The sequence below is a fragment of the Erpetoichthys calabaricus genome, chromosome 2 (genome assembly GCF_900747795.2).
Source record: "Erpetoichthys calabaricus chromosome 2, fErpCal1.3, whole genome shotgun sequence".
NCBI classification, from domain to species: domain Eukaryota; kingdom Metazoa; phylum Chordata; class Cladistia; order Polypteriformes; family Polypteridae; genus Erpetoichthys; species Erpetoichthys calabaricus.
Window position 1 is genome coordinate 168,214,225 of NC_041395.2, and position 22,524 is coordinate 168,236,748.

A 22,524-nucleotide genomic window follows, 5' to 3' on the forward strand; every position below is an offset into this window, starting at 1 on the left:
TGTGGAGTCATCCAGTTGTTTGCTCACTATGTCCCAAGCACATGTATTTTTACTAAACTATTGTTAAGTAATTCACCTCTAGAAAATGTTCTCATGAAGTAAAATGAACCACTTAGATGACCTGTATAGCTCTTGACCTTGGTTGTGACACCATTTCTGACTTCTGATGTCACCTCTTATAACCACATAGTAACTGTCAATACTAAAGTCCCAAAATAGCAGTGCCCAAAAAAAAACAGAATGGCTTAGTGGTATAACAAAAAAAAAATAATAATAACATAGGAAAAGAAGCATTGAAACAAAAAAATAAATGAAACAATTGTAGTCTTAGGTCTCGAAACCCCCAAAAATGATGTGTAAATTTAATTTAGAGCCTAAGGAACCATTAAAAAAAATGAGCACCAAATTAAGACATCTATGATCCTTATAGCTATGATTTCTGGAGATGTGTGCTCCTGACAGAGTTTTTCATAGCAGAGTTATTTAAGAGGAGGGGCCTGACACAGAACAATCAATAATATAACCATCATGAAATCAAGCGAATACCAAAACTACTACTAAGTAACAAAGAATAAAGTAAGGTCTGATGGCCAGGGAAGACAGAAAAAAAAAAAACCCAGAGGGCAGGAGAAAAAAAAAAACAAAATCTGCAGGGGTTCCGAGGCCACGAGACCACCCAGCCCCCATTGGGCATTCTACCTAATATAAAGGTCCTCATGGTTTACAGGCTTCACATGGAAGAATTAGATGATGATGAACTATAGTGTTACCCTCCTCTCTTTGTTCCCATGAGTACTGTGTGTAATGATTTGATCTGATGTTTCATTACCAGGATGTGTCTGTGCACCTGTTGCAATCAACTGGCATGCCATCCATTCATTACACTCTAATTCAATAAAAAAATTAGAATCCTTATCAGAATTAAAACTGGAACATCAAAAGCTTTGATTGACTGTTCTTGGGGAGATTCCCATACTTTCCACATTTGTGCATCACCTGAGTCTCTGAAGTCTAATCATTTGTAAAACATTTCTTTGTCTCAACTTTTTGGTTTTCTAGTACATTTCCATCTTCAGTACGTATGTGTTTTGTCATGGTATCACTTACTCTGTGAAGTCCCCATAAGAAATGGAAGCAAATAATGCTGAACACTTCTCTTGCTCGAATAATCCACAGAACTCAAATTTAAATGAGTTCAGTCAGGTAATGAATTAGGAGCCAAGGTCCAAATATCTAAGAGCAGCACCCAACAGGTAGGCGTAGCTGGGCTTCCTCACAGCTCCTCTTTGCATTTCTTATCTCTTCTTTATAAATTAACTCCAACATCTAAGCAGCCAGACATTATCTGGAGGCAAACGTAAGCTTTAACGGTGACCGTTCCGTTTCAAAGAATTATCATTAAACACCAAGAGGTGTGTCCAGGAGCCCAGAGCAGCGTGGGAGGTCACTGCAGTGCCTGCTTAACTCCATTGGCACACAGACGATTCTCACTTTGTATAATTTCTCAGGAAGAAGAAGAAGAAGATAACATTAAGTGCTGGCAGGTTAAGAGGAATTTAACATATTAAAAGTGTGACTACCAGTCCAAATAGCAGTATGTGCCAGATTGCCGGTTTCTTTGTCTCCTTCTTGGGTGCAGTTGCCATCACTGCTGCCACAGTCATGAACTCATGGAGCACCCAGGACTTGGAGAATGATCCCGTGGCAGCAGTGTACAACGCCAAAGGACTCTGGCAGACATGTGAAACAGGAAGCTCTGGTTACACCGAATGCAGACCTTACATGACCATCTTGGGGCTGCCAGGTATGGTGCTTTACGTCTTTTCTAAATGTATCAGAATGGCTAAATGGCTAAAAGGGGGACTGTGTGTCAGATGCTTAGATGAGGATGTAATTGGTGATGCTTGTCAAGCTTTGAACACAGTAGCTTAGTAACTGCAGTTCAACTTCACTGATCTGTGAATGACATTGGGCTCCTGCCTCAACTCACATTTTGTCACAAAGTAAATGTTTTTTTTTCATTTGGTCCTAAATGTTATGCCTCTTAAACTGTTTGTGAACTGTGATGACCACAGACAAGGACTAGTGACTTTGTCAGGCAGCACTTCCCTGTTTTACTTGAGCAGATTTTCTGTGATATTTGGTGGGTGTCCATGGGCAAGGGTTCCTTCAGCGTAGTGCACTTTTTTGTTCCACCTGAGCTTTGTTGGGAATGGGGTTAGTGGGTGATGGAACCCTCAACAGACTAGATCCTGATGATTGGGGTTCAATGTGTGGGAAAAAATCTGAGTTATTGCCACATTTTACTTTAGTTAACTTCCAGGATAAAGAGAGCTGGTCTTTGAGTTCTATGCATCAGTTCAAACAGAGGGAATTAGTGAACGATGGGATTCATTGTTCTTCAGATCAGCATCTAGAAAGCACTAAGACTCTTGGTTATTATATGTTAGAGGAAATCTACCCCATATTATCTTTTAGATGTACTTACAAGAAATCATTTTAAGATAATTATATTTCATGTGGAAAGCCCAACAGGAAATTGGTATGAATCTAGCGTTCAATACTGCAATCTGTCAATGTCTGTGTGGAATCTAAATATTGTACTTGAGTCCCTATGTGAGGATTCTTCTCCAGATAACGTGCTTTTCCTTCCTCATCCCACAGACATACATGTTTAGATTAAGTGGAAGTTCTAAGTTGTCACCAAGTAAGTGTGGGCAAGAGTGCATTCTGTAATGGAGTGATGTCCCAACTGGAGTTGGAGGACAGCAAAATCACCAGGGTTAATTTAACTAGAGTTACCCTTAAAAGTGTATATATTGAAACATTATTTTCATGCATACAATTTACATGTTCATTTAATACTGGTTACTTTTGCTGTATTCTTGCCTTCTGATTGCCACTGTGTGGATAGACTCCAACCTTCTGTGACCCACAATTGTACTAAATGAATGTGAGAATGTTAAGTATTGCCGTGCTATATTTTAAAATGCTATATTATATCTTATGGGTGTAGCAAAATGGCTGTCACAGCTGCTTCACACCGTCGGGAGACCTGATTCATTTTCCATTTTCTATGTTCATCCATCCATCCATTATCCAACCCGCTATATCCTAACATGGGGTCACGGGGGTCTGCTGGAGCCAATCCCAGCTAACACAGGGCACACGGCAAGAACAAATCCCGGGCAGGGCACCAGCCCACACACACCGAGCACACACTAGGGACAATTTAGGATCGCCAATGCACCTAACCTCTGCATGTCTTTGGACTGTGGGAGGAAACCGGAGCACCCGTAGAAAACCCATGCAGACATGGGGAGAACATGCAAACTCAATGCAGGGAGGACCCGGGAAGTGAACCCAGGTCTACTTACTGCAAGGCAGCAGCACTACCAATGCGCCACTGTGCCACCCTCATTTTCTATGTGAAATAGTTAAATTGTATATGTGGGTTTTTCTCTGGATATTCTGATTCTCTTTGGAAATTACTAAGACATGCCTATTAGTTTAACTGATAACTCTAAACCAACCCAGGAGAAATTTGCCATTCTATGAACTGGTTCCACCTCCAGAGCCGTTTTTTTGCTGAGCTCCCAATGACACTGAACTGGATTAAGTTAGTTAAGGAAATAGATGAATGGATATATTTGTTGGTGGCACACTGCTGTCTTCAGGAGACTGGGTTCAGATCCTAGAATGACAACAGTTTGTAAGGAGTTTGCACATTCTATATGTGAGTTTTGTTCCCACATCTGTAAAGACTGCAGTTAAGTGGGGACTTTAAACTGGTCCAGTATGAGTGTGGACTAAGACAGACAGGCTTCCCCATTCAGTGTTGGTTTTACCCTTGCAACTAATTCTTTTGGGATAAGCCCCCCATGACTCTGCATTTGAGCAAGAGGTTTTATAAAATTAGTAAATATACTCCACAGTAGTTTAATTTTATAGTGTACTTCAATGTATTTCAAATCCGCACACAAAAAGCTCTGGTAAGTCACAGTTCACTCTAGGGGCCTTTGAACAAAGCACAATAAATAAATGGTTAAAAATAGCTAGGAAGGATGGTTACTGGGGTTTTACTTCATTTCTGTCTATTATTTAAGGGCTGTATTTTGTCTTTACAGTGTACTAGGCCTAACCAACACTGATCAAAAGAGATTTTGCATGGAACCAGACATTAGGACACAAATAACTGCAGAACATGTTGAATCTATTTCATTCAAGGTGTATTTTCAGTCTTTCCCTTTAAGTACAATCAATCAATCCATGGTTCAATAGGTTAATCAGTCAGATTTCACTTTTTGTAGGGTCTTTTAAAACACAATTCAAACCAATGTTTCCACTAAAAGGTAATGCAATGTTTTGCACAATCACGACGATTTTGTAGACACAACATAAAAGACTTTTATAAGTGAAGGAAAGGCAGGACAAGCAAGAAGGCCATATGCTCAAGCACTCATCACATAGTCTTTATAGAGCACCTTTTATATTTTGCTGTATTATTATTTATTATTTCAATACAAAATCTTTTCCAAAAAGCACCAGGAATATGGCTGCTGTGCACAAAATATCAGAGTCTAGTGATCAGGCAGAAGTGACACCAGTCAAAGTGCTAAGATGACAACGGAGGTGGGGAGAGCAAAAATAGCTGAGGGTAAGCTGTGCACTTTCTTCTCTCTTTCTCCACTAATCCATTCTGAGACATAAATTATCACAGATGCAGTATTTCTGATAGCCAGGAAGCTACTGTCCTACTCTCTATTCAGATTCAGTGTGGGCAGGTGGCCTGAGGAGATGGAATCTAAAGCTAGGGTTTCCTCAAGAAAGGTGACACAGGTGTGAGAAATTCAGATTTAAGCAAAGAGAAGGTACTTCATATGTTGTCCACTTTATTTTTAATGAATGACGGCAATGGTGAATAGCCTTTATTTAATTATGCGTCTACATCCTGATCATTCAACATTCTGTTTTATGAGCTACTCAGCGGCACACGATTGATCATAAATGGAGCTGATACCCTCTACAAAGTGAATGGGTGTTGAAACAACTATGTCCCCTAGAAGCTACCCCCTCATAATTTATCTGCTAGATTATTTAATTTTCACAATGGGGTTTGATGTAGGTAGATGTTTTTAGCATGGGAAAAATGATAGGCACAGCTGGTGGGGCTGCTGAAGTAAGATGTGCTGAAAGAGCTGTGTCGTAAGTGGAGTAGCCTTCCTTACTCTACTGAAGAAAGCATGTGAGGATGTGATGGCCACTTCTCTTGTTTGTTTCATTGCAATCCGATTTTGTGGAGTACTTCCCACATTCCATGTCATACAGGGCATTGATGCACAGAGAAAGTGAAAGATATTATGCTCTACTTGAAAATAAGTTCACTCAGCATCAAAGAAAGCAGGTTGTCCAGCTAAAACATTTTGTTACAGCATAGAAGAAAAAGAGTTATAAACACAGCTTACAAAGTATGTTTTGGGGATGTTAATTTTTGCAGAAATTAAGTGTGTTGTACTACTCTAAAGAAAATAAAATAATTAAGCTCCATTCCAAAGTCTTATTAGTAATACATTATTTTTATCATAAAGGCTTAGCCATCCATTAATTGGACCTATAATCCAAATTTAGGGATTTTCAGAGTCAAAGCCTATCCAAAAAATTTGGTGTGCAAAGAAGGAACCAACCATGGATACGAGACAGGACATTGTCAGTCACTCATGTAGGATTCATACATCTTTGGAAAGTACAGGGAAAATAGGAATACAGCCTAAGTAGCCATGTGGGGGACATGCAACATATTTTCCATTATAATATGTTTTACAGACAATAACATTTTATATTTAAATAATAATAATATATTTAATCTATATATAAAGATTACCCAGTGCCATCATGATTTTTTAAAGAATTAGAGCACAGAGACATTTGTCTGATGATAGGAATCAGGGCACTATTCAGCAAATCAAGCTTATTATATTTAACCCTGATGGTAAGTTCACTCAGTTTTTTTGAAGTCTTAAATTTCATTTATGCACGCACTCAAGAGGATTACCATGCCACCCAGAGCTGATCTCTGTCTTATGTTCAATGCAGCCATGATGGACGAATCCATGGAAGGAGTTTTTTTCAGTTTTGTTGCTCTGGGCTGCTTTTCTGTCCAAAAGTGAAAGTGCCAATCTATAATATAATATTCTCTAACTGGGATATTCCTGTTCAAGGTTTTGGGGGCCAGAACCTAACCTGGCACCACTAGGCACAAGACAGAAAACAGACCTAGACAAGGTGCCAGGCCATAGCAGGGTCTGCTCAAGCACACATCCACACATGACCATTTGGGAATCACTAAATAACCTAACCAGCACAACTTTGGAAATATGGGAAGAAAACTCATGAAGATGGTGAAGAGTGTGCAGACTCAGCATGAGTAAGAGCTAGGAATGAAATTCACACCTAGAATGTTGGACCTACTCACAAGGCAGCAGCACCCACCTCTCCACTACAGTGACATCCAAAAGCTCAACATGTCACTGGGAATGAGAAGCTGCTTTTGCTCTTTCAATAATCCACTGAAGTGCTTGAAGCCCCCTATTGAGTGTGAGATCATTTTAACACACTCAACTATAACAGTAACAGCAGTCTAATGTTTCTCTTGTTGGTCTTGTTTGTTGTTTACCTGTGCAAAAATGGACACTTTTACACATAGAGATTAGAATATTATTATCATTAGTGTTTTCCTTCAATTTGCTTTGATTTTCTGACCCAGCTAGATGAAGTGCGCAAAGAGGCAATTTCCCATAACTGATAGCTGAATCATCTCAGTGTAGTGACTGGTGGCTTCAGTGTTCGCTTCTTTCTTTCCAACTCAGGTGGTCAAATCATTCATCTTGACACCACCTGAATTTCCCAGTTCAACAATGTTTATTTTTACTTAAAGGTTAAGTTTGGTATTTTTCAAGTCAAAGTTATTTCTTCTCTGTTATATAGGCATCTCTCATGGGAAATTGTGTTCTAAAGTGTAGATTTAAAAAAACATTTTGCTTCACATTAGAGTCTAAGGAGCATGGAGGAAAAGCTTAAAAACTTACCAAATACGTCTATTTTTCAAGCTAAGGCGGTTGTTGAGTATTGATCCACCTTGCAAAATAATTTATACATGTCATTTTTGAGCACCAATATTAAGTGATTCAGCTATTTTAAAAGAAGACCAGCCATGCATGATAGTCTTCCTGTACTACAGACTTTCACCTCCCCCAATGGGTGGTTTCCTCCTGACAGACCAAATCACAGTAAACTTTTAGAGCCACATGGTTGCTTTTGTTTTTATTGACTTCCATATTTATGTGAGAATTTGTACAAGCGAATACAGAACGTATCCTTACCAAGAGTAAAATAGTACCAGGAATATGTGGTAAAATTAATATTTCCAGATCCCTTTTGTTGTCACAAACATTGATCAAAAGCACAGAAGGTGCAGATCAGTATTTGACAATGGTCTTGACTTGAAAAATTAACATATTTGATAAGTGTTTAAGTTTTTCCTTTCAAATTTATTGAAATCATTTAACCGTGCATTACAACTTTGTGCAGCAAATGCATATATATGTTTGTGGTATCCTTAAGCTTATCCTTTAAAATTAATTACATTTTTTCTATGATCTGACAACTGGAAGAAGATGCAGAAATGTGTATTTCCTGTGATTACGTATTTCATTTCATTCTCTGAGTATGGACAATGAAAGATTTGCATATGTACTCCAGACATCCACAAAACATACAATTTCATTTAATTAAGAAGGCTAAGTCACCCCAGCATGCATGAATGTGCAGCAACACAGTGTTAAGTGCTGTTGCCTCATGGCTCTAAGAGACTGGGTTCATGCCACCTTCTCATTACTATTTGACTGGAGACTTCATGTTCTTTCCATGATTGTGTTGGTTTTCCCTGAGTATTCCAGTTCTGCTGCCAAAGTGACCTAGTATTCCAGTTAAATGAGTCTTGTGGACTCCAAATTCTCAACTACTCTGAGGTCACCTAGCTCCCACTTTCCTAAGACTTACTGTAAAACTGCCTGGTGTCACTAATTTGACCCTACAGTGCATCCGGAAAGTATTCACAGCGCATCACTTTTTCCACATTTTGTTATGTTACAGCCTTATTCCAAAATGGATTAAATTCATTTTTTCCTCAGAATTCTACACACAACACCCCATAATGACAACGTGAAAAAAGTTTACTTGAGGTTTTTGCAAATTTATTAAAAATAAAAAAACTGAGAAATCACATGTACATAAGTATTCACAGCCTTTGCTCAATACTTTGTTGATGCACCTTTGGCAGCAATTACAGCCTCAAGTCTTGTTGAATATGATGCCACAAGCTTGACACACCTATCCTTGGCCAGTTTCGCCCATTCCTCTTTGCAGCACCTCTCAAGCTCCATCAGGTTGGATGGGAAGCGTCGGTGCACAGCCATTTTAAGATCTCTCCAGAGATGTTCAATCGGATTCATGTCTGGGCTCTGGCTGGGCCACTCAAGGACATTCACAGAGTTGTCCTGAAGCCACTCCTTTGATATCTTGGCTGTGTGCTTAGGGTCGTTGTCCTGCTGAAAGATGAACCGTCGCCCCAGTCTGAGGTCAAGAGCGCTCTGGAGCAGGTTTTCATCCAGGATGTCTCTTTACATTGCTGCAGTCATCTTTCCCTTTTTATCCTGACTAGTCTCCCAGTCCCTGCCGCTGAAAAACATCCCCACAACATGATGCTGCCACCACCATGCTTCACTGTAGGGATGGTATTGGCCTGGTGATGAGTGGTGCCTGGTTTCCTCCAAACGTGACTCCTGGCATTCACACCAAAAGAGTTCAATCTTTGTCTCATCAGACCAGAGAATTTTCTTTCTCATGGTCTGAGAGTCCTTCAGGTGCCTTTTGGCAAACTCCAGGCGGGCTGCCATGTGCCTTTTACTAAGGAGTGGCTTCCGTCTGGCCACTCTACCATACAGGCCTGATTGATGGATTGCTGCAGAGATGGTTGTCCTTCTGGAAGGTTCTCCTCTCTCCACAGAGGACCTCTGGAGCTCTGACAGAGTGACCATCAGGTTCTTGGTCACCTCCTTGACTAAGGCCCTTCTCCCCCGATCGCTCAGTTTAGATGGCTGGCCAGCTCTAGGAAGAGTCCCGGTGGTTTCGAACTTCTTCCACTTACAGATGATGGAGGCCACTGTGCTCATTGGGACCTTCAAAGCAGCAGAAATTTTTCTGTAACCTTCCCCAGATATGTGCCTCGAGACAATCCTGTCTCGGAGGTCTACAGACAATTCCTTTGACTTCATGCTTGGTTTGTGCTCTGACATGAACTGGCAACTGTGGGACCTTATATAGACAGGTGTGTGCCTTTCCAAATCATGTTCAGTCAACTGAATTTACCAAAGGTGGACTCCAATTAAGCTGCAGAAACATCTCAAGGATGATCAGGGGAAACAGGATGCACCTGAGCTCAATTTTGAGCTTCACGGCAAAGGCTGTGAATACTTATGTACATGTGCTTTCTCAATTTTTTTATTTTTAATAAATTTGCAAAAATCTCAAATAAACTTTTTTCACATTGTCATTATGGGGTGTTGTGTGTAGAATTCTGAGGAAAAAAATGAATTTAATCCATTTTGGAATAAGGCTGTAACATAACAAAATGTGGAAAAAGTGATGCGCTGTGAATACTTTCCAGATGCACTGTATGTGGGTGAGCACAGTACCCATTCAATTTTGGGATACTTCTGAGATTTCCAAATTTCCAAAATGCTGTAATGGAGTAAACCAATTGGGAAAATATACTGACAGATTCATAAATGGGTGCCAGTGTGGGTGGATGAAGAGTGTACCTAGCAGTGCCCTTCCATTTCTTCAACAACTGCTCAATTCCTTTAGTTTAAATATACCAGGGTAGGCTATAGCTCCTCACAACACTAAAACTGAAAACATATGGAAGGGTAATGGCCAAGCATCTCAGTGTGGCCTTTTGAAACTCCGGTTCTGTGTGTGTGAGAGAATCTTATTGGGCACTGGAGGTGGTATCCTGTGAGCAGGTGTTTAGAATGGCAGCAATCAGTTTAGGGAACCAGCTATTCAGGGCTGAGCTGTCACTGGGGACTAGAGAGTCTGATGGCAACAGGGAGGTTGGCCTAGAGCAGGTAGTCACAAAGCTTTATGGTACAGGGTTTAAAAAATCTCAGGGCACCATGATGGTGGGACATATTGGCCAGTCATGTTGCATAGTCCTAACAAGTGAAGATAGCTGTAGGTTTATAGGGTCATTATTGTCACATTCACAGAGTACAGTGAAAGTCTTATTTGCATATGCTAATTAACAGGCAGCATGTCAGGTGATAAACTATGATTGAGAAAGCCTGGGGACACCAGAGGAGGTAGTATATACAGTGTGTACAGTATGGAGATATCTGCATATGTGTTTTTGTGTTCAGGAAGATGTTTATAATGCATATCCTATTTTACTTATAATGTATTTGTAACAGTGCATACTGTGCTGGTCTTGTAAAAGGAAGAGCACTTAAATAAACTGAAACAGACCAAACAGTGCTAAGTGCCAGTAGACACTAAAATATCACTAAAACACAAAAGTGTATTGTGGATGGGATCTTCTTCTTACAGTGCGATATTTTGTATAAAAAGCTATAGGGTCCTAAACTGTGGCAGTACTAGAATGCAATTTGAGAATTTTTTATAAAACAGCGGACATTCTACATGTTGACTTAATTTTGCCCTGTAAAACTGAATCATTATTTGAGGAAGAAAACTTAAAAACAGCATTGAAGCATAGGGTGCATTAAATCTTATTGGTAAATTGGTATTACTGTCTGAGTAAATGAAGACACCATCCTCATTCCTGCTGTTGTAAAGGAACATGGCTTCCTCCATCTGCATGCTGACTCTCAGTATGACTAGTCCATTCTGACACCATCTTCCAGAGCCTGAGTGTTCTGAAAATCAAAGGGCGGTTGAGACCACAGGCTTTGTTCCCCCATATGTCTACACTGTTTGCAGAGCGGCAGGTACCAGGTGCTTAGCGAAACAGAAAGCTTAGCCGGGCAAAGCTCTCTGAGAGCTGCGCAAACACATCAGTTAATCAGCTTCTCAGATAATATTTGACTTTCTTGCCATTTTGATAAGCCCAGTTATTGTTAGGCAGAGCTTGATCACCTAAAATCAGACTTGCTTTCTGCTCATTTCATTAAAAGATCCTAAGACGATGATCTAATTGATTATTATCTAATTGGGGTGCCAGCCCCCAGTGACATTTCCTCTACGCTGGGGCCCAGAGTCCATGCCAACAGATCTAATATGTGCACATTGTGATGGAAAAGACTGAAGTTCCCATTGTTTCTTGCCGCCAAAGTGATGCTAAACTCTCATCTTCTCTGAGGTCACCTAAATGCTGTAATTTGACTAAGGCGAACTGAAAACTGTTTTAGCACCTGAAGGGTGCAGCCTTTGTGAGAGATGTAGATAAGATTACTTTAAAGCTTGCATTTGTCAAAAAATGGTAGGGCATTTGTTCAAAGTGAGAACACAGGTGAGCATCACACCTGCCTATTTTCAATGTATTGATTTTTTTATTTCTACTACTGTTACCACCTAACTTGTAATTATTTTTGCTCTATTAATGGTCAGGTGTGGAAAGAAAAATGAATAAATCTTTATTTTATAGTATAATTTATTTGTAAAAACTTTTTTTTATATAGCATCATTAACAGTAATCATCAGCAGACAATTTAGACACCAAACACAATTACGCCATAACGTCAAATATACAAGATGATCAATACATCCATTATCTGTACATGCTGTATCTAGTCCAGGCTTATAGACGGTCAGAGTCCATAAAACAGGAACCAGCCCTAGATGGGAGGCCAGTCCATCCACATAAATGCCTAAAACATATTGGGACAATTTCCAGTTACCGGAAATTGTTTGTTTGGGAGGAAAACCTAAAAGCTCAATTGGAAATCCACATAGACACAACAAGAATTTGCACACAGACAGAAACTACCAAGGCCAACATTTAAAGCCAGTCATCTGGACTAGTGAGGCAGCAATGTTAACTACTGGACCATCATGATCAATACAATAAAACTGAAAAGCAGTAAACACAAAAAGAAAAGCAGACATATACAAGAAGGAGCAAGAACAATACCTGACAAAAATAACCGCAAGTTGCATGAGAAAGATGTGTAAATATGTAGAGGTAAACAGTAAATTCAATTAAAAGGGATTAGGAAATTGATGAAAATATATGGTGCTTCCAGGTAGAATAAACAAGAGCTGAAAATGGAAATAAAATAAATCTGCAATACTCCTATAAAAGCTTTTGCTCATTAGCAGCCTACTCATGCTTTCAATGTGCCCCACTGATGTTAGGCAACTGCCATAGTACCCATGTCGTAGCAGCATGGGCACAACGCCATCTGGTTATGCAGTATCTTGAGGAGTGATGACCTTCCACATGTGACCTGTTTAGGCAGGAATAGACACAGAAAGGTGATCAACCCATTTTCCACCATCCCCTTTGGTGTGGCACACTTTTATTGATCATTTGAGGTCATTTCCCCTCATTTGTCAGGGTTAGCTCTTTGCTTTGTAAAACTGCCTTTTCATATGAAGCGCACTAAGAGGTTTGACATCTTTGGCTTAAGTTAATTACACCAAAACCTGGGGTCATAAAGAGATCCCAGACTTCCCTTTTTTAAAATCAAACCAGAAAATTATTTCTTGAGTTTTGTGTTCTACAAAAATAAGCACCCTTGCAATTTGAGAAACATTTAGACAAAAAGATATGAACTCTGGACCTTCAGCTGACAGCCTACAGTCAGTTGGAAGTTTCTACCATCTACATCATTGAAGGCGATCATTTAATTCTTTACTATCCTCTTTTTCCCTCCCTACCGTGAAACAAACTTGAATCATAAATCAAGAAACTATTTCTTGAGTTTTATTCTACAAAGTGCAGTGCCCTTGAAATTTGAGAAACATTTAGACAAAAAGACATGAACTCTGGACCTTCGGCGGACAGCCTATGGTCAGTTGGAAGTTTCTACAGTCAATCATTTAATTCTTTATTATTCACTTTTCCCCTCCCTCTTGTGAACAAGCTTGAATCACACAAAGCCACAGAGCAAATAATGTCGAAAGCAAAAAAACATGCCAGCACCTGAGCCTCTGCAGATACAGAATTATCTGAGTGAAACACTGAAAGTCAAACAGGCGGGCCAGCTTGATAAGTACTTTCTGCCAGCAGCGTGACGTGTGCAAATAAGTGAGCGACCATTTTCTGCATCAAGTCACTTCTGATTCAACGGGCATTGTGGTTCCCCCGCTGCAAGCATGACGGCCACCCTGTGTCAAACGATGGGATTTTTCCTGGGATTCCTGGGTATCGCAGGAATCATTGCCTCCACTGCAATGGACCAATGGCAAGTTCAGGACTTATATGACAATCCGGTAACATCAGTCGTCAACTCCATGGGCCTGTGGCGTTCGTGTGTCACCCAGTCATCAGGCTTCACTGATTGTCGGCCTTTCTTCACTATCATGGGACTTCCAGGTAAGAGAATCTAGCACAACTGGTTACTATTTAATTCAAAGATGATCAAGGAAATCTATACTTAATGATGATATCATAAAAATAAAGTAAATAATTGTGATCAGGGTCAGATCAATGACTAGGCCTTGCCATATCCCAATCGTGTAAGCACCTATATATCTCCATTACAGAAAAAGCAACAGTTCAGAGCTGACTGTTAACGGCATCTCAAAACTTTGCTATTTGCATGTAAAATCAACTGATACTCAGCATGATGTGTTAACGAACAATGTATATTTTTAAAATTAAAAAGCCCTGTTTTAATGATTTGACTGAAGCCAAAAAGTGGAGTTGAGGTAGGGGAGGATGGTGAACAGCCATGTTAGAGTTTGTGACCTCACCGAACATTCAAGTAGCAGGAAAATGGAAGCTGGTTTTTCCCCAATATGTTTGTACAGTAGCTATTAGCAAGTTCATGTGATCACCACTAGTATGAGTTCTGAAAACCACCCTAAATTTTTCTTATAGTACTGTGATGAAAGATATTAAAATAGGAAGTACTACATATTTAAATAAATATTTATATAATTTCTGTTTAGAAGTAATTACATTTCACTGACATACAAATTGGTAAAAACAGATTGAGAACATCTGTTAGAATATTTATTTGGTTTTGCATGAAAAATATTGAAAATATTTAAAAAGCATATTTAAAACATTATTAAAATAGTTTAAACAAATGCGACTACTTTTTTCTTAATATACTCATTTTTTTTATTATTTTTAATCCAATAAATCAACTAAAATGTTTACACCTCTTTATTACAAGAAACATTGGTTTATTGGTAAATTCATATCTTTTTTTTTCAATTTGAATACTTTTCTCTTGATAATACAGAGATCATCAGGAAAAGGCCATAATGCCTTTAAACTAAAACTGTTTATGCTCTCCACCTTTCTTTAAACCCACGTATTCAATTAGGGGTATGGCAGGAGTCAATCATTGATGGAGGACAATCCATTGTGTACATTCACATACACTTGAACTCTGGGACAGGTAAAAATCACCAGTTAACTTAACATGGATGCCTTTGAAGTGAGGGAGTAAGCCCAAAGAGCAGGAAAGAGAAAATCCACACAGATACCAGGTGACTGTGTCCACTTCACACAAACAGCAGCCGGGCTGGGGTTCAAACCCAGGACTCTGGAGAGTGAGGCAACATTGCTAGCCACTGGTTTATTCTGAGAGACAAATCTGAAATTAGCATATGTCATCAATAAATTAATACTTTTTTCTGAATGAAATTAAATCATAGCTGTATAAACAATTTAACCATGTTAGGGAGAAAGAAAGATGAAATGATATGTGATAAAAGGCATAAAAACCCTACCCTATAGGAGTGCAATCTCATAACAAATGCATTTGAACATCTGTATTAAAAGAAAATAAGCTTCTTAATGCTAAAAATATATATATTTTTTTTTGTTTGAAAGACCAAACCAATATGATGATCTTTGAGCAAAGCATTTTTATTAGCCTCTTGGGAGCAAAACGCATTAATTCATGGGAAGTTGCTCTATCCTTCTATGACAATTTTTGATTTTTGTATGCAAAAGTGAAAAAAAATTGTTTAATGTGCTGATAAATGCTATTAATGCCATTCAAACATAAAATATACCATCTTATGAAGAATCTTAGTTAAGTGTGTTAAATTTAGGAAACTGCAACAAATACTAATATTTGAATGAATGTAAAGGTTTAATGAAATTTTAGGTCAAAGCACACTTGGTAAAATAACAGAACAGTGGACTGAATGGGCCCAAGCAGATTAAGACAAGAATATGGTGGGTCAGTAATGATATTTTAGGTCTATCTATCTATCTATCTATCTATCTATCTATCTATCTATCTATCTATCTATCTATCTATCTATCTATCTATCTATCTATCTATCTATCTATCTATCTATCTATCTATCTATCCTTTTTCACATGGTGCCTTTTACAGCATGCATGACCTCCAGTGCAAGTCCCAGAGGAAATACTAAATCCCTGAGAAGAACCTTCAAAATATTTGATATCAAAATATAATTTAATGTAACAAACTTACTGAATGATGTAATCAATTAACAGACACAATCTGATAAAACTAATAGCAAAACGAGTATCAATATAGGAGAGGGAAAAAGTCAAGTTTTTAAAAAGTAAATAAAGTGTGAATGTAAAATGAGAGCCAGTTGGACTTCAAGTGAAATTTTGAACATTATGCTTGACAGAGAGAAGAATGTCATGGTGGTGCATCAAGAACCCTTCTACTCTCACTGAGGTGTGGTTAAAGTGTATTTGGAGATGCCATGTTCTGCTAGTGTTGCTATAATTATTATCTGCTAAATTCCACTTGCTGTGACAGTTTAGAAACATACAGTAATATCGGTTCATTGAGCCAGACTAAACTGAAAGCTGAATTTGTTCTGCGACAGCTCAAAGTTTATTTCGATCTTAATCAATGATGTCTGAAGGTTTGTAGGAGTGCAAACCAAAACAGCTGGTTAAAATTTTTAGCTTTTTACATTATAATTATGGGAATGTAAAGACCAAAGAAGCCTCTCAAACACAAGAAATACAAATAACCATTGACCTAGAGCTCAATAGGCCTCACACATATGAATGCTTCCAAATTGCTAAGGGTCAGGTTTTGAGGCCTGTTTTTAAGTTCAAGTTTGCATGATGAAAATAATGTACAATCGGGAATCAGGAATATGCAGTACGAACTACCCCTTTAAATTAAAGGATCAAGATGTATAGGTCGGAAAAGAACAGGCGTGGAACAAATGTAGTTTATGTATTAGTTTAGTCGATTAGTTTTTAATAGATCATTGGTTTAGGTCTTGATAAAGATTACTACTATATGTTTTGTCATATCGTAGGCCATTATCCTTATTTTAAAGAAAATTGTTTTTCCTCTCACACAGAAGATGTTTGGTTTTGACAAGATGGATGCTTTTGGCATTGCCCCAGTCAAATATATGTTCTAAACATGGTGAATGTTTGTTTTATTTTTTTCGGCACAGCTCTGACCAGGGCTTAGCTGAATAGAAAGTATTACACAAATAACGAAACTCTGAACAAACAACACTTGTGAAAACCTCCCATTCTTCATTTTCCTGATAACAAGCAAATGTTGCTGTCATGGGTATTGATTCCTGAAACGGTGAAAATGTGAAACAGAAATGTTATGCAATCACACAAGTTTCAGTCCCTTCATCCGAGGCTCACAGGATCACTGATAAGCAAATGAAAGGAGTGCATTTTCATCTTTGCCAAGAAGAAGGTGTTGTAGCTAAAGAAATACACGGAAACGAATTCTAAAAAAAAATGGCTGTGAACTTGTTGCAGTCGTTGGGATTTATTACAGCGATAGTGGGGTTTTCAATGATTATTATAGCTACGGCAATGGATGACTGGCAGGTAGAAGATCGCTATTCCAAACTGGTGACTTCAGTGTATACCTATCAGGGCCTTTGGTACAGCTGCGTAGGACAAATGTCAGGCATTACACAATGTCGCCCATTCTACACCATTCTACAGTTACCTGGTAAGTGTGTTTTTAACATGATTTCAATTATATAATCCTGATTTTTGGTCATTCATTTGTTCAACTGAAGCCATTTCTTTAGATTTTTGTTGGATTGGCCTGACAGAAAACAGGTTTTTAGGTTTATAATATTGTAACATTTTTTCCTAGGGATTTTAATTTGAAGCAATTGTTCAAATGCATCAAAGTCATTAAAATCTTTCACAGTAATTTTAATAAGTAATACACAATTAGTACATTAATAATAGTTACGTGAGATCATTTTAATTGCTGGAAAATCTACAAGTGAGATAAATAATTGGGAAAATACAAATTCAATTGATGAATTAAATAACATTAAGAAAACGTGCTACTGGCAATTGCAATAAATAAAATAAGTAAATATATAAAATACACACACTTGTGTAACCTTTTAAATGATTTTAATTCCTTCCTTACAAACCAAAATTACAGAAATTAGATTTCAACAAATAAGAAAATTATAAAAAACAATGTGCCATGAACATAATCAAAACAGGAGTACCTGGATCTAGAGCACCCAACTGGAACGTAAAAGGTAAAAAACATGCTTAGATCAAAAAATGGCATAGACCACCAAAGTGTCAGAATTAAACTACCATCTATCCATTTCCTTGAGATTACAATTAGGGTCCCATACTGTTTCACACAAATCGGATACTACAGAAATGTAAATAAATCCCAAGGTGACAGCAAATCCTCACACAGCTGTTGTTTATGTGAAAATGTTTCTGATTTTTTTTTTTTGTAACTTAATTCCCTTTTTGGATGACACTTGCAAATTTTTTGCCTTTTTACTTTTTGGAAGTACCTGCCTCTTTTCAGATAATCTGTTTAATATTAAGGGTATAAAAAATGGTATTGAGGGCTTAAGGTAGCCACAGGTTTTTATTTCAATCAGTTTCTTAATTAGAAGGTGATTACTGCTAGCAATTAGCCATACTTTTTGGTTTATTATTAGTTAAATCACCTGTTAAGATTCAAAGCAACTAATAGTTATTTTTGTTCTTAAACCGTGGCATTCATAGTCATTACCTGTTTCTTTTTGTCTAAATCAACAGAAAATAAATAATTGGGTTTGAATTGCAATGAAACTAACAGCTAACAGTCTGATTAATTTTGATTTCTATCCTCCAAGTCTGAATTAATGTAATTAAAATGCAGGTCATCATTTCTTTCTTAGGGCACTATTTTATTGGAAATTTTGATCACATCCCCATATCCAGGCCACCATCCTCTATTTCCAGTAAAATAAGGGAAAATTGGGTTTGGATTACTGATAAGCATTCAGAATGGCTACAGTTTTGATATTAATAATTAATAATGTGTCCTTCATGTTGTTTCTTTCCTCAGCACTCGTGCAGGCATGCAGAGCATTGATGATTGTAGGCATCGTGCTGGCCACCATTGGTATATTAGTGTCTATTTTTGCTCTGAAGTGCATCAAAATAGGAAACATGGAAGACAAAGCAAAAGCAAACCTCACTCTGACATCAGGAATCATGTTTGCCGTGGCAGGTTGGTCTTCATTTGAGAAGTAAAACCTTAATATACATAATTCTCATCCTATAGAGTTACTTTCCAGTTCTGTGCACTGCAAATTCATTACATTTCTCATGCACTTACCATTCAAGATTGGCTCTTCATACTGCTTACTGTTTCATGTTTGTATAAAGCAAAATTGAGAATTTATTATAAAATGTATTAATTGGCTGTCCTTGGTTGGTACAATAAGTGACACTTGTTGTCTTAGTTTAACTATAAACCCATGTTCAAATAAAGCAATTTTTTACTTCAGAAGTGGCATACGTATATTATATATATATATATATATATATACACTATTTAAAAACTCCAATGTTTTAGAGAATTGGTATTTTATAACTGTTATAAGCAGTATCCATACATTAATTCATCTACCCACAAATTATAACTATCAATTTCAGAGCTGAGGAGTACCCTGGCAGTGTTGGAACCAACTGTAGAATGGACACCAAACTATTACAGAGCACACCACACACATCTACTCATACTCATTCATACAGAGCTTATTTATAGTTACCAGTGTGGTTTCCATTAAAAAAAAATTTCTACTTATACATGCTTAATATTACTACTACTTCTACTACTAATAATAATAGTTTAATATAATAATAATAATAATAATAATAATAATTAATTATAAAAAATGAAATGTTTGCATGCATAATTTATTTGGTATATTTAGACTTTTGAAATATATTTTACTTAGTTTAAAGAAATTCATTTTATATACACAAACATATAATATATACATGTATAATGTGGCCAGGGACAAGAATGACAGTTCTAAAAAAAGGGAAAATTTGGAATGCCAACAGGGTCGTCCTGTTTAATGTCCAATAATATAACCAAAATAATTGCTCTTCGGTCTACTTGCCCTACAAATATCAGGGCTGAAAAATAAATCAAAAGTAATCGGCTGGTTAGCCACAATTTAGGTCATTTTATTGAGGAGCTCTATTTGGCAAACAGCTCTTGTCAAAAATGATACCTCCTTCAAGGAAGTGTGGGCTTTTATGGCCAGTGGAGCGGAGTCAGTTACCCACACTGGGCGGTTTCTCAGCACTATGGAGAAAACAGGAGATGATGATGTTAGCAAGAGCTCCCCCTCTTGTCCCAAAGTGTTACTACATATCTCAAAAGAGTGCAAGGATATCCTCCAATGCACATGTATGAGTATATGATATACTGTAGATAGGTTGGCTAAATGGAACTGAAATTGATATTTTCAGACAGGCTATGCTCATATCGAATATTATACATTGTATACATTGTACAATATTGTACTTACAATAGTAATAATTTAATTTTGCAGTCTTTTCTTTTAGATTTTTTTTGGGAAGAGCTGTGACATAAAGAGCTAAGTAGAGGGCAACAAGTGTCTTGATCATGGGTTATTATTGAACTTGTGTATTTGAATAAATTCTTATATATCATGATGATAGAAAAAGTCTCAATCTGACTACGGCAATTATTAATACTCAAATAAATCAGCTTAGCAACATTAGAAATAGAAGAAATATCCTGCAGCTTCCCAAAATTAACAAAGTGAGGTGAATGCACTGTCCAAACTTAATAGTGGATGCTGTAATCCTTGTTGGTCCATTAAACTCTACTTCTCTCTGTTACAGGTGTCTGTGCCATTGCTGGTGTCTCAGTATATGCTAACTCCATTGTGAACAACTTTGTCATTCAGTCTGTGAGCATCAACATGGGTTCTCTCCAAACCCGGTGAGTTCTATTAGTCCTTGCACACCTTGGCTATGTTATTTCTTGAAACATTCTCAAAGAGAACTAGTCAGTTGAAAGGTAAATTGTTAAAATGTGGTAATGTAACCTGGTATTCTTTTTAGTTGCTGCAAAGCACAATGAATATTCATCTGTCCATTCTAACATGTTTAGAAAAGCAAACACTTGGCAAGGATAAGTATAGGTGGTTCACACCCTGGGTTTAAAAGTTGAAAAATGGTATAAGATTTTCCTCTCACAAATACAGTACCTGCATATTGCTTCCATATGAAGTGATATTATTTTTACAAGAGTGGCATAATGGAACAGGGAGTACATTAGGCACCTCAGAGTACCTGCACCCCAAGTTGATTCCTTGTGTGTCATAGTGGTTGAGGCTTTGGACTTCAAACACTGAGGTTGTGGGTTCAAATCTCAGTAATGATGCTGAATGACCATGAGCAAGTCATTTCACCTACCTGTACTCCAACTGAAAAAAAACCAAAATGCAACCAACTGTAGCTCAAAATTTCTAAGCAGCCTTGAACAAAAGCTATCAGCCAAATGAAAAGCAGTAATTCCCAGGTGTTTGACAATCTTGTGGAATTGTACATTCTCCCAGTGCTGATATGATGCTCCTTTGGAGACCCTTGATTCCTTGCACAGAGAAGTGCATTTAAAACTGAAGCCAGGAAGCACTTCTTTGTGCAAGGGGTTATGGGTCTCTGGAACGAACTACTGAGACGTGCAGTTGAAGCAGAAACCTTGACAATCTTTAAGAAGAATCTGGAAGAGGTATTGGGTTAGCTTAGCTATTAGCTAAACAAACGGGCTCAATGGGCTGATTAGTCTCCTCTCGTTTGTCAAATCTTGTATGTTCTTATGCTCTTATGTTCACAGTCCAATGTCATATTGCTAGCTTGATATTAAAATAGTGAGTGTGCCCCAAATTTGTACTTGTTGCTGCCAGAGTAGACTCCAGTCCCCTACAACACTATGCTAGAAGAAGAGACTTAAAAAAATATGATGGATGTCTCCTAAAAATATTACCTTTTGTAGAAAGGACACGGGTGACACTTGAGTGTAAAGAGAATATATAATTAAGCATTAAGTTTTTCTACAAAGTGCATTTTAGCAATTACACCCATATACTAACAAGATACCTACTGTGGTCTTTCAGATACACTTTTGGCCCCGCCCTCTTTGTGGGATGGGTAGGAGGAGGACTGCTCCTTGTCGGGGGCATCATGATGTGCGTCGCCTGCAAAGCAATGATGCCTGAAAAGACAAGGCAAGTTTATTTGGAAATGTTGAGAAATTTTGCAAAGTTGACTTCCTGAAACACATTCCTCCTGCTGAAGCTCTGTCATGCCATTCAATATCACTCTCTCCATGAATGAATCAATTAATCCACTATTCATCTATTTACTCATTTCCTCATGAAATTTGCACAAGCCAAGTCATCACATCTCCCTTCACATTCCTCTCCGTCACTCAGTCACTTGTTGGCTACTAAATGACTCACTCATTGCCTTACTCACTGAGTCACCCATGTGCTTACACGTCTGTCCTTACTCACTCAATCATGTTATCACTTGCCTCATACACTCTCACATTCAATTAACTCACACGTTTCTTCATGCTCTCTTACTCTTTCAGATGCTTTCCCACTTAGTAATACCTTCTCAATAGTGCATTTACTCATGCACTCCGTCACTCATTTCCCTACACTTACTCATACAGTCACTCACTTGCTCTCTAATCCAACAACAAATCCTGTTTGTTTAGTTTTTCATTTAGGCCCGTACTCCTTAATTTGTTCTATCATTCACTCACTCCTTTACTCATGTTTTTCTCTTATAATCACTCAGATTCACCTTTTCATTCACCCATACACTCACTAGCTAAGTTAGTTAATCACTTACCTAGTAATTTACTAACACAGTCACATAATTCATTTCTTCATAGTCACTCACACATTCATTCCCACATTCACTCATTCAGTATTCCCTGCTGTACATCCTTATGTTTGCACACTCATACACTT

At 37.8% G+C, this 22,524-nt stretch overlaps 1 protein-coding gene across 3 annotated transcripts; it reads left to right on the forward strand.

Moving 5' to 3' along the window:
- Window positions 1–1,478: 1,478 nt before the first annotated feature.
- Window positions 1,479–21,832, forward strand: LOC114669481 (claudin-18). Of its 3 annotated transcripts, none has more exons than XM_028825706.2 (4): window positions 1,479–1,804; window positions 18,561–18,725; window positions 20,381–20,480; window positions 21,658–21,832. In XM_028825706.2, exons 1-4 carry the CDS (start codon window positions 1,597–1,599, stop codon window positions 21,815–21,817), a joined length of 633 nt encoding a protein of 210 aa, XP_028681539.2. In that variant the 5' UTR covers window positions 1,479–1,596; the 3' UTR covers window positions 21,818–21,832. The 3 variants fall into 3 exon arrangements, with proteins under 3 accessions (XP_028681539.2, XP_028681538.2, XP_051778634.1); XM_028825705.2 differs by lacking the exon at window positions 1,479–1,804 and adding an exon at window positions 13,284–13,615; XM_051922674.1 differs by lacking the exon at window positions 1,479–1,804 and adding an exon at window positions 16,844–17,189.
- Window positions 21,833–22,524: the final 692 nt, after the last annotated feature.

Coding starts and splice junctions, on each gene's coding strand:
- LOC114669481 (XM_028825705.2), top strand. CDS start 13,396: ATGACGGCCACCCTGTGTCAAACGATGGGATTTTTCCTGGGATTCCTG. Junction 18,726..20,380: donor AATCATGTTTGCCGTGGCAG/GTTGGTCTTCAT, acceptor TCTCTGTTACAG/GTGTCTGTGCCATTGCTGGT. Junction 20,481..21,657: donor ATGGGTTCTCTCCAAACCCG/GTGAGTTCTATT, acceptor GTGGTCTTTCAG/ATACACTTTTGGCCCCGCCC.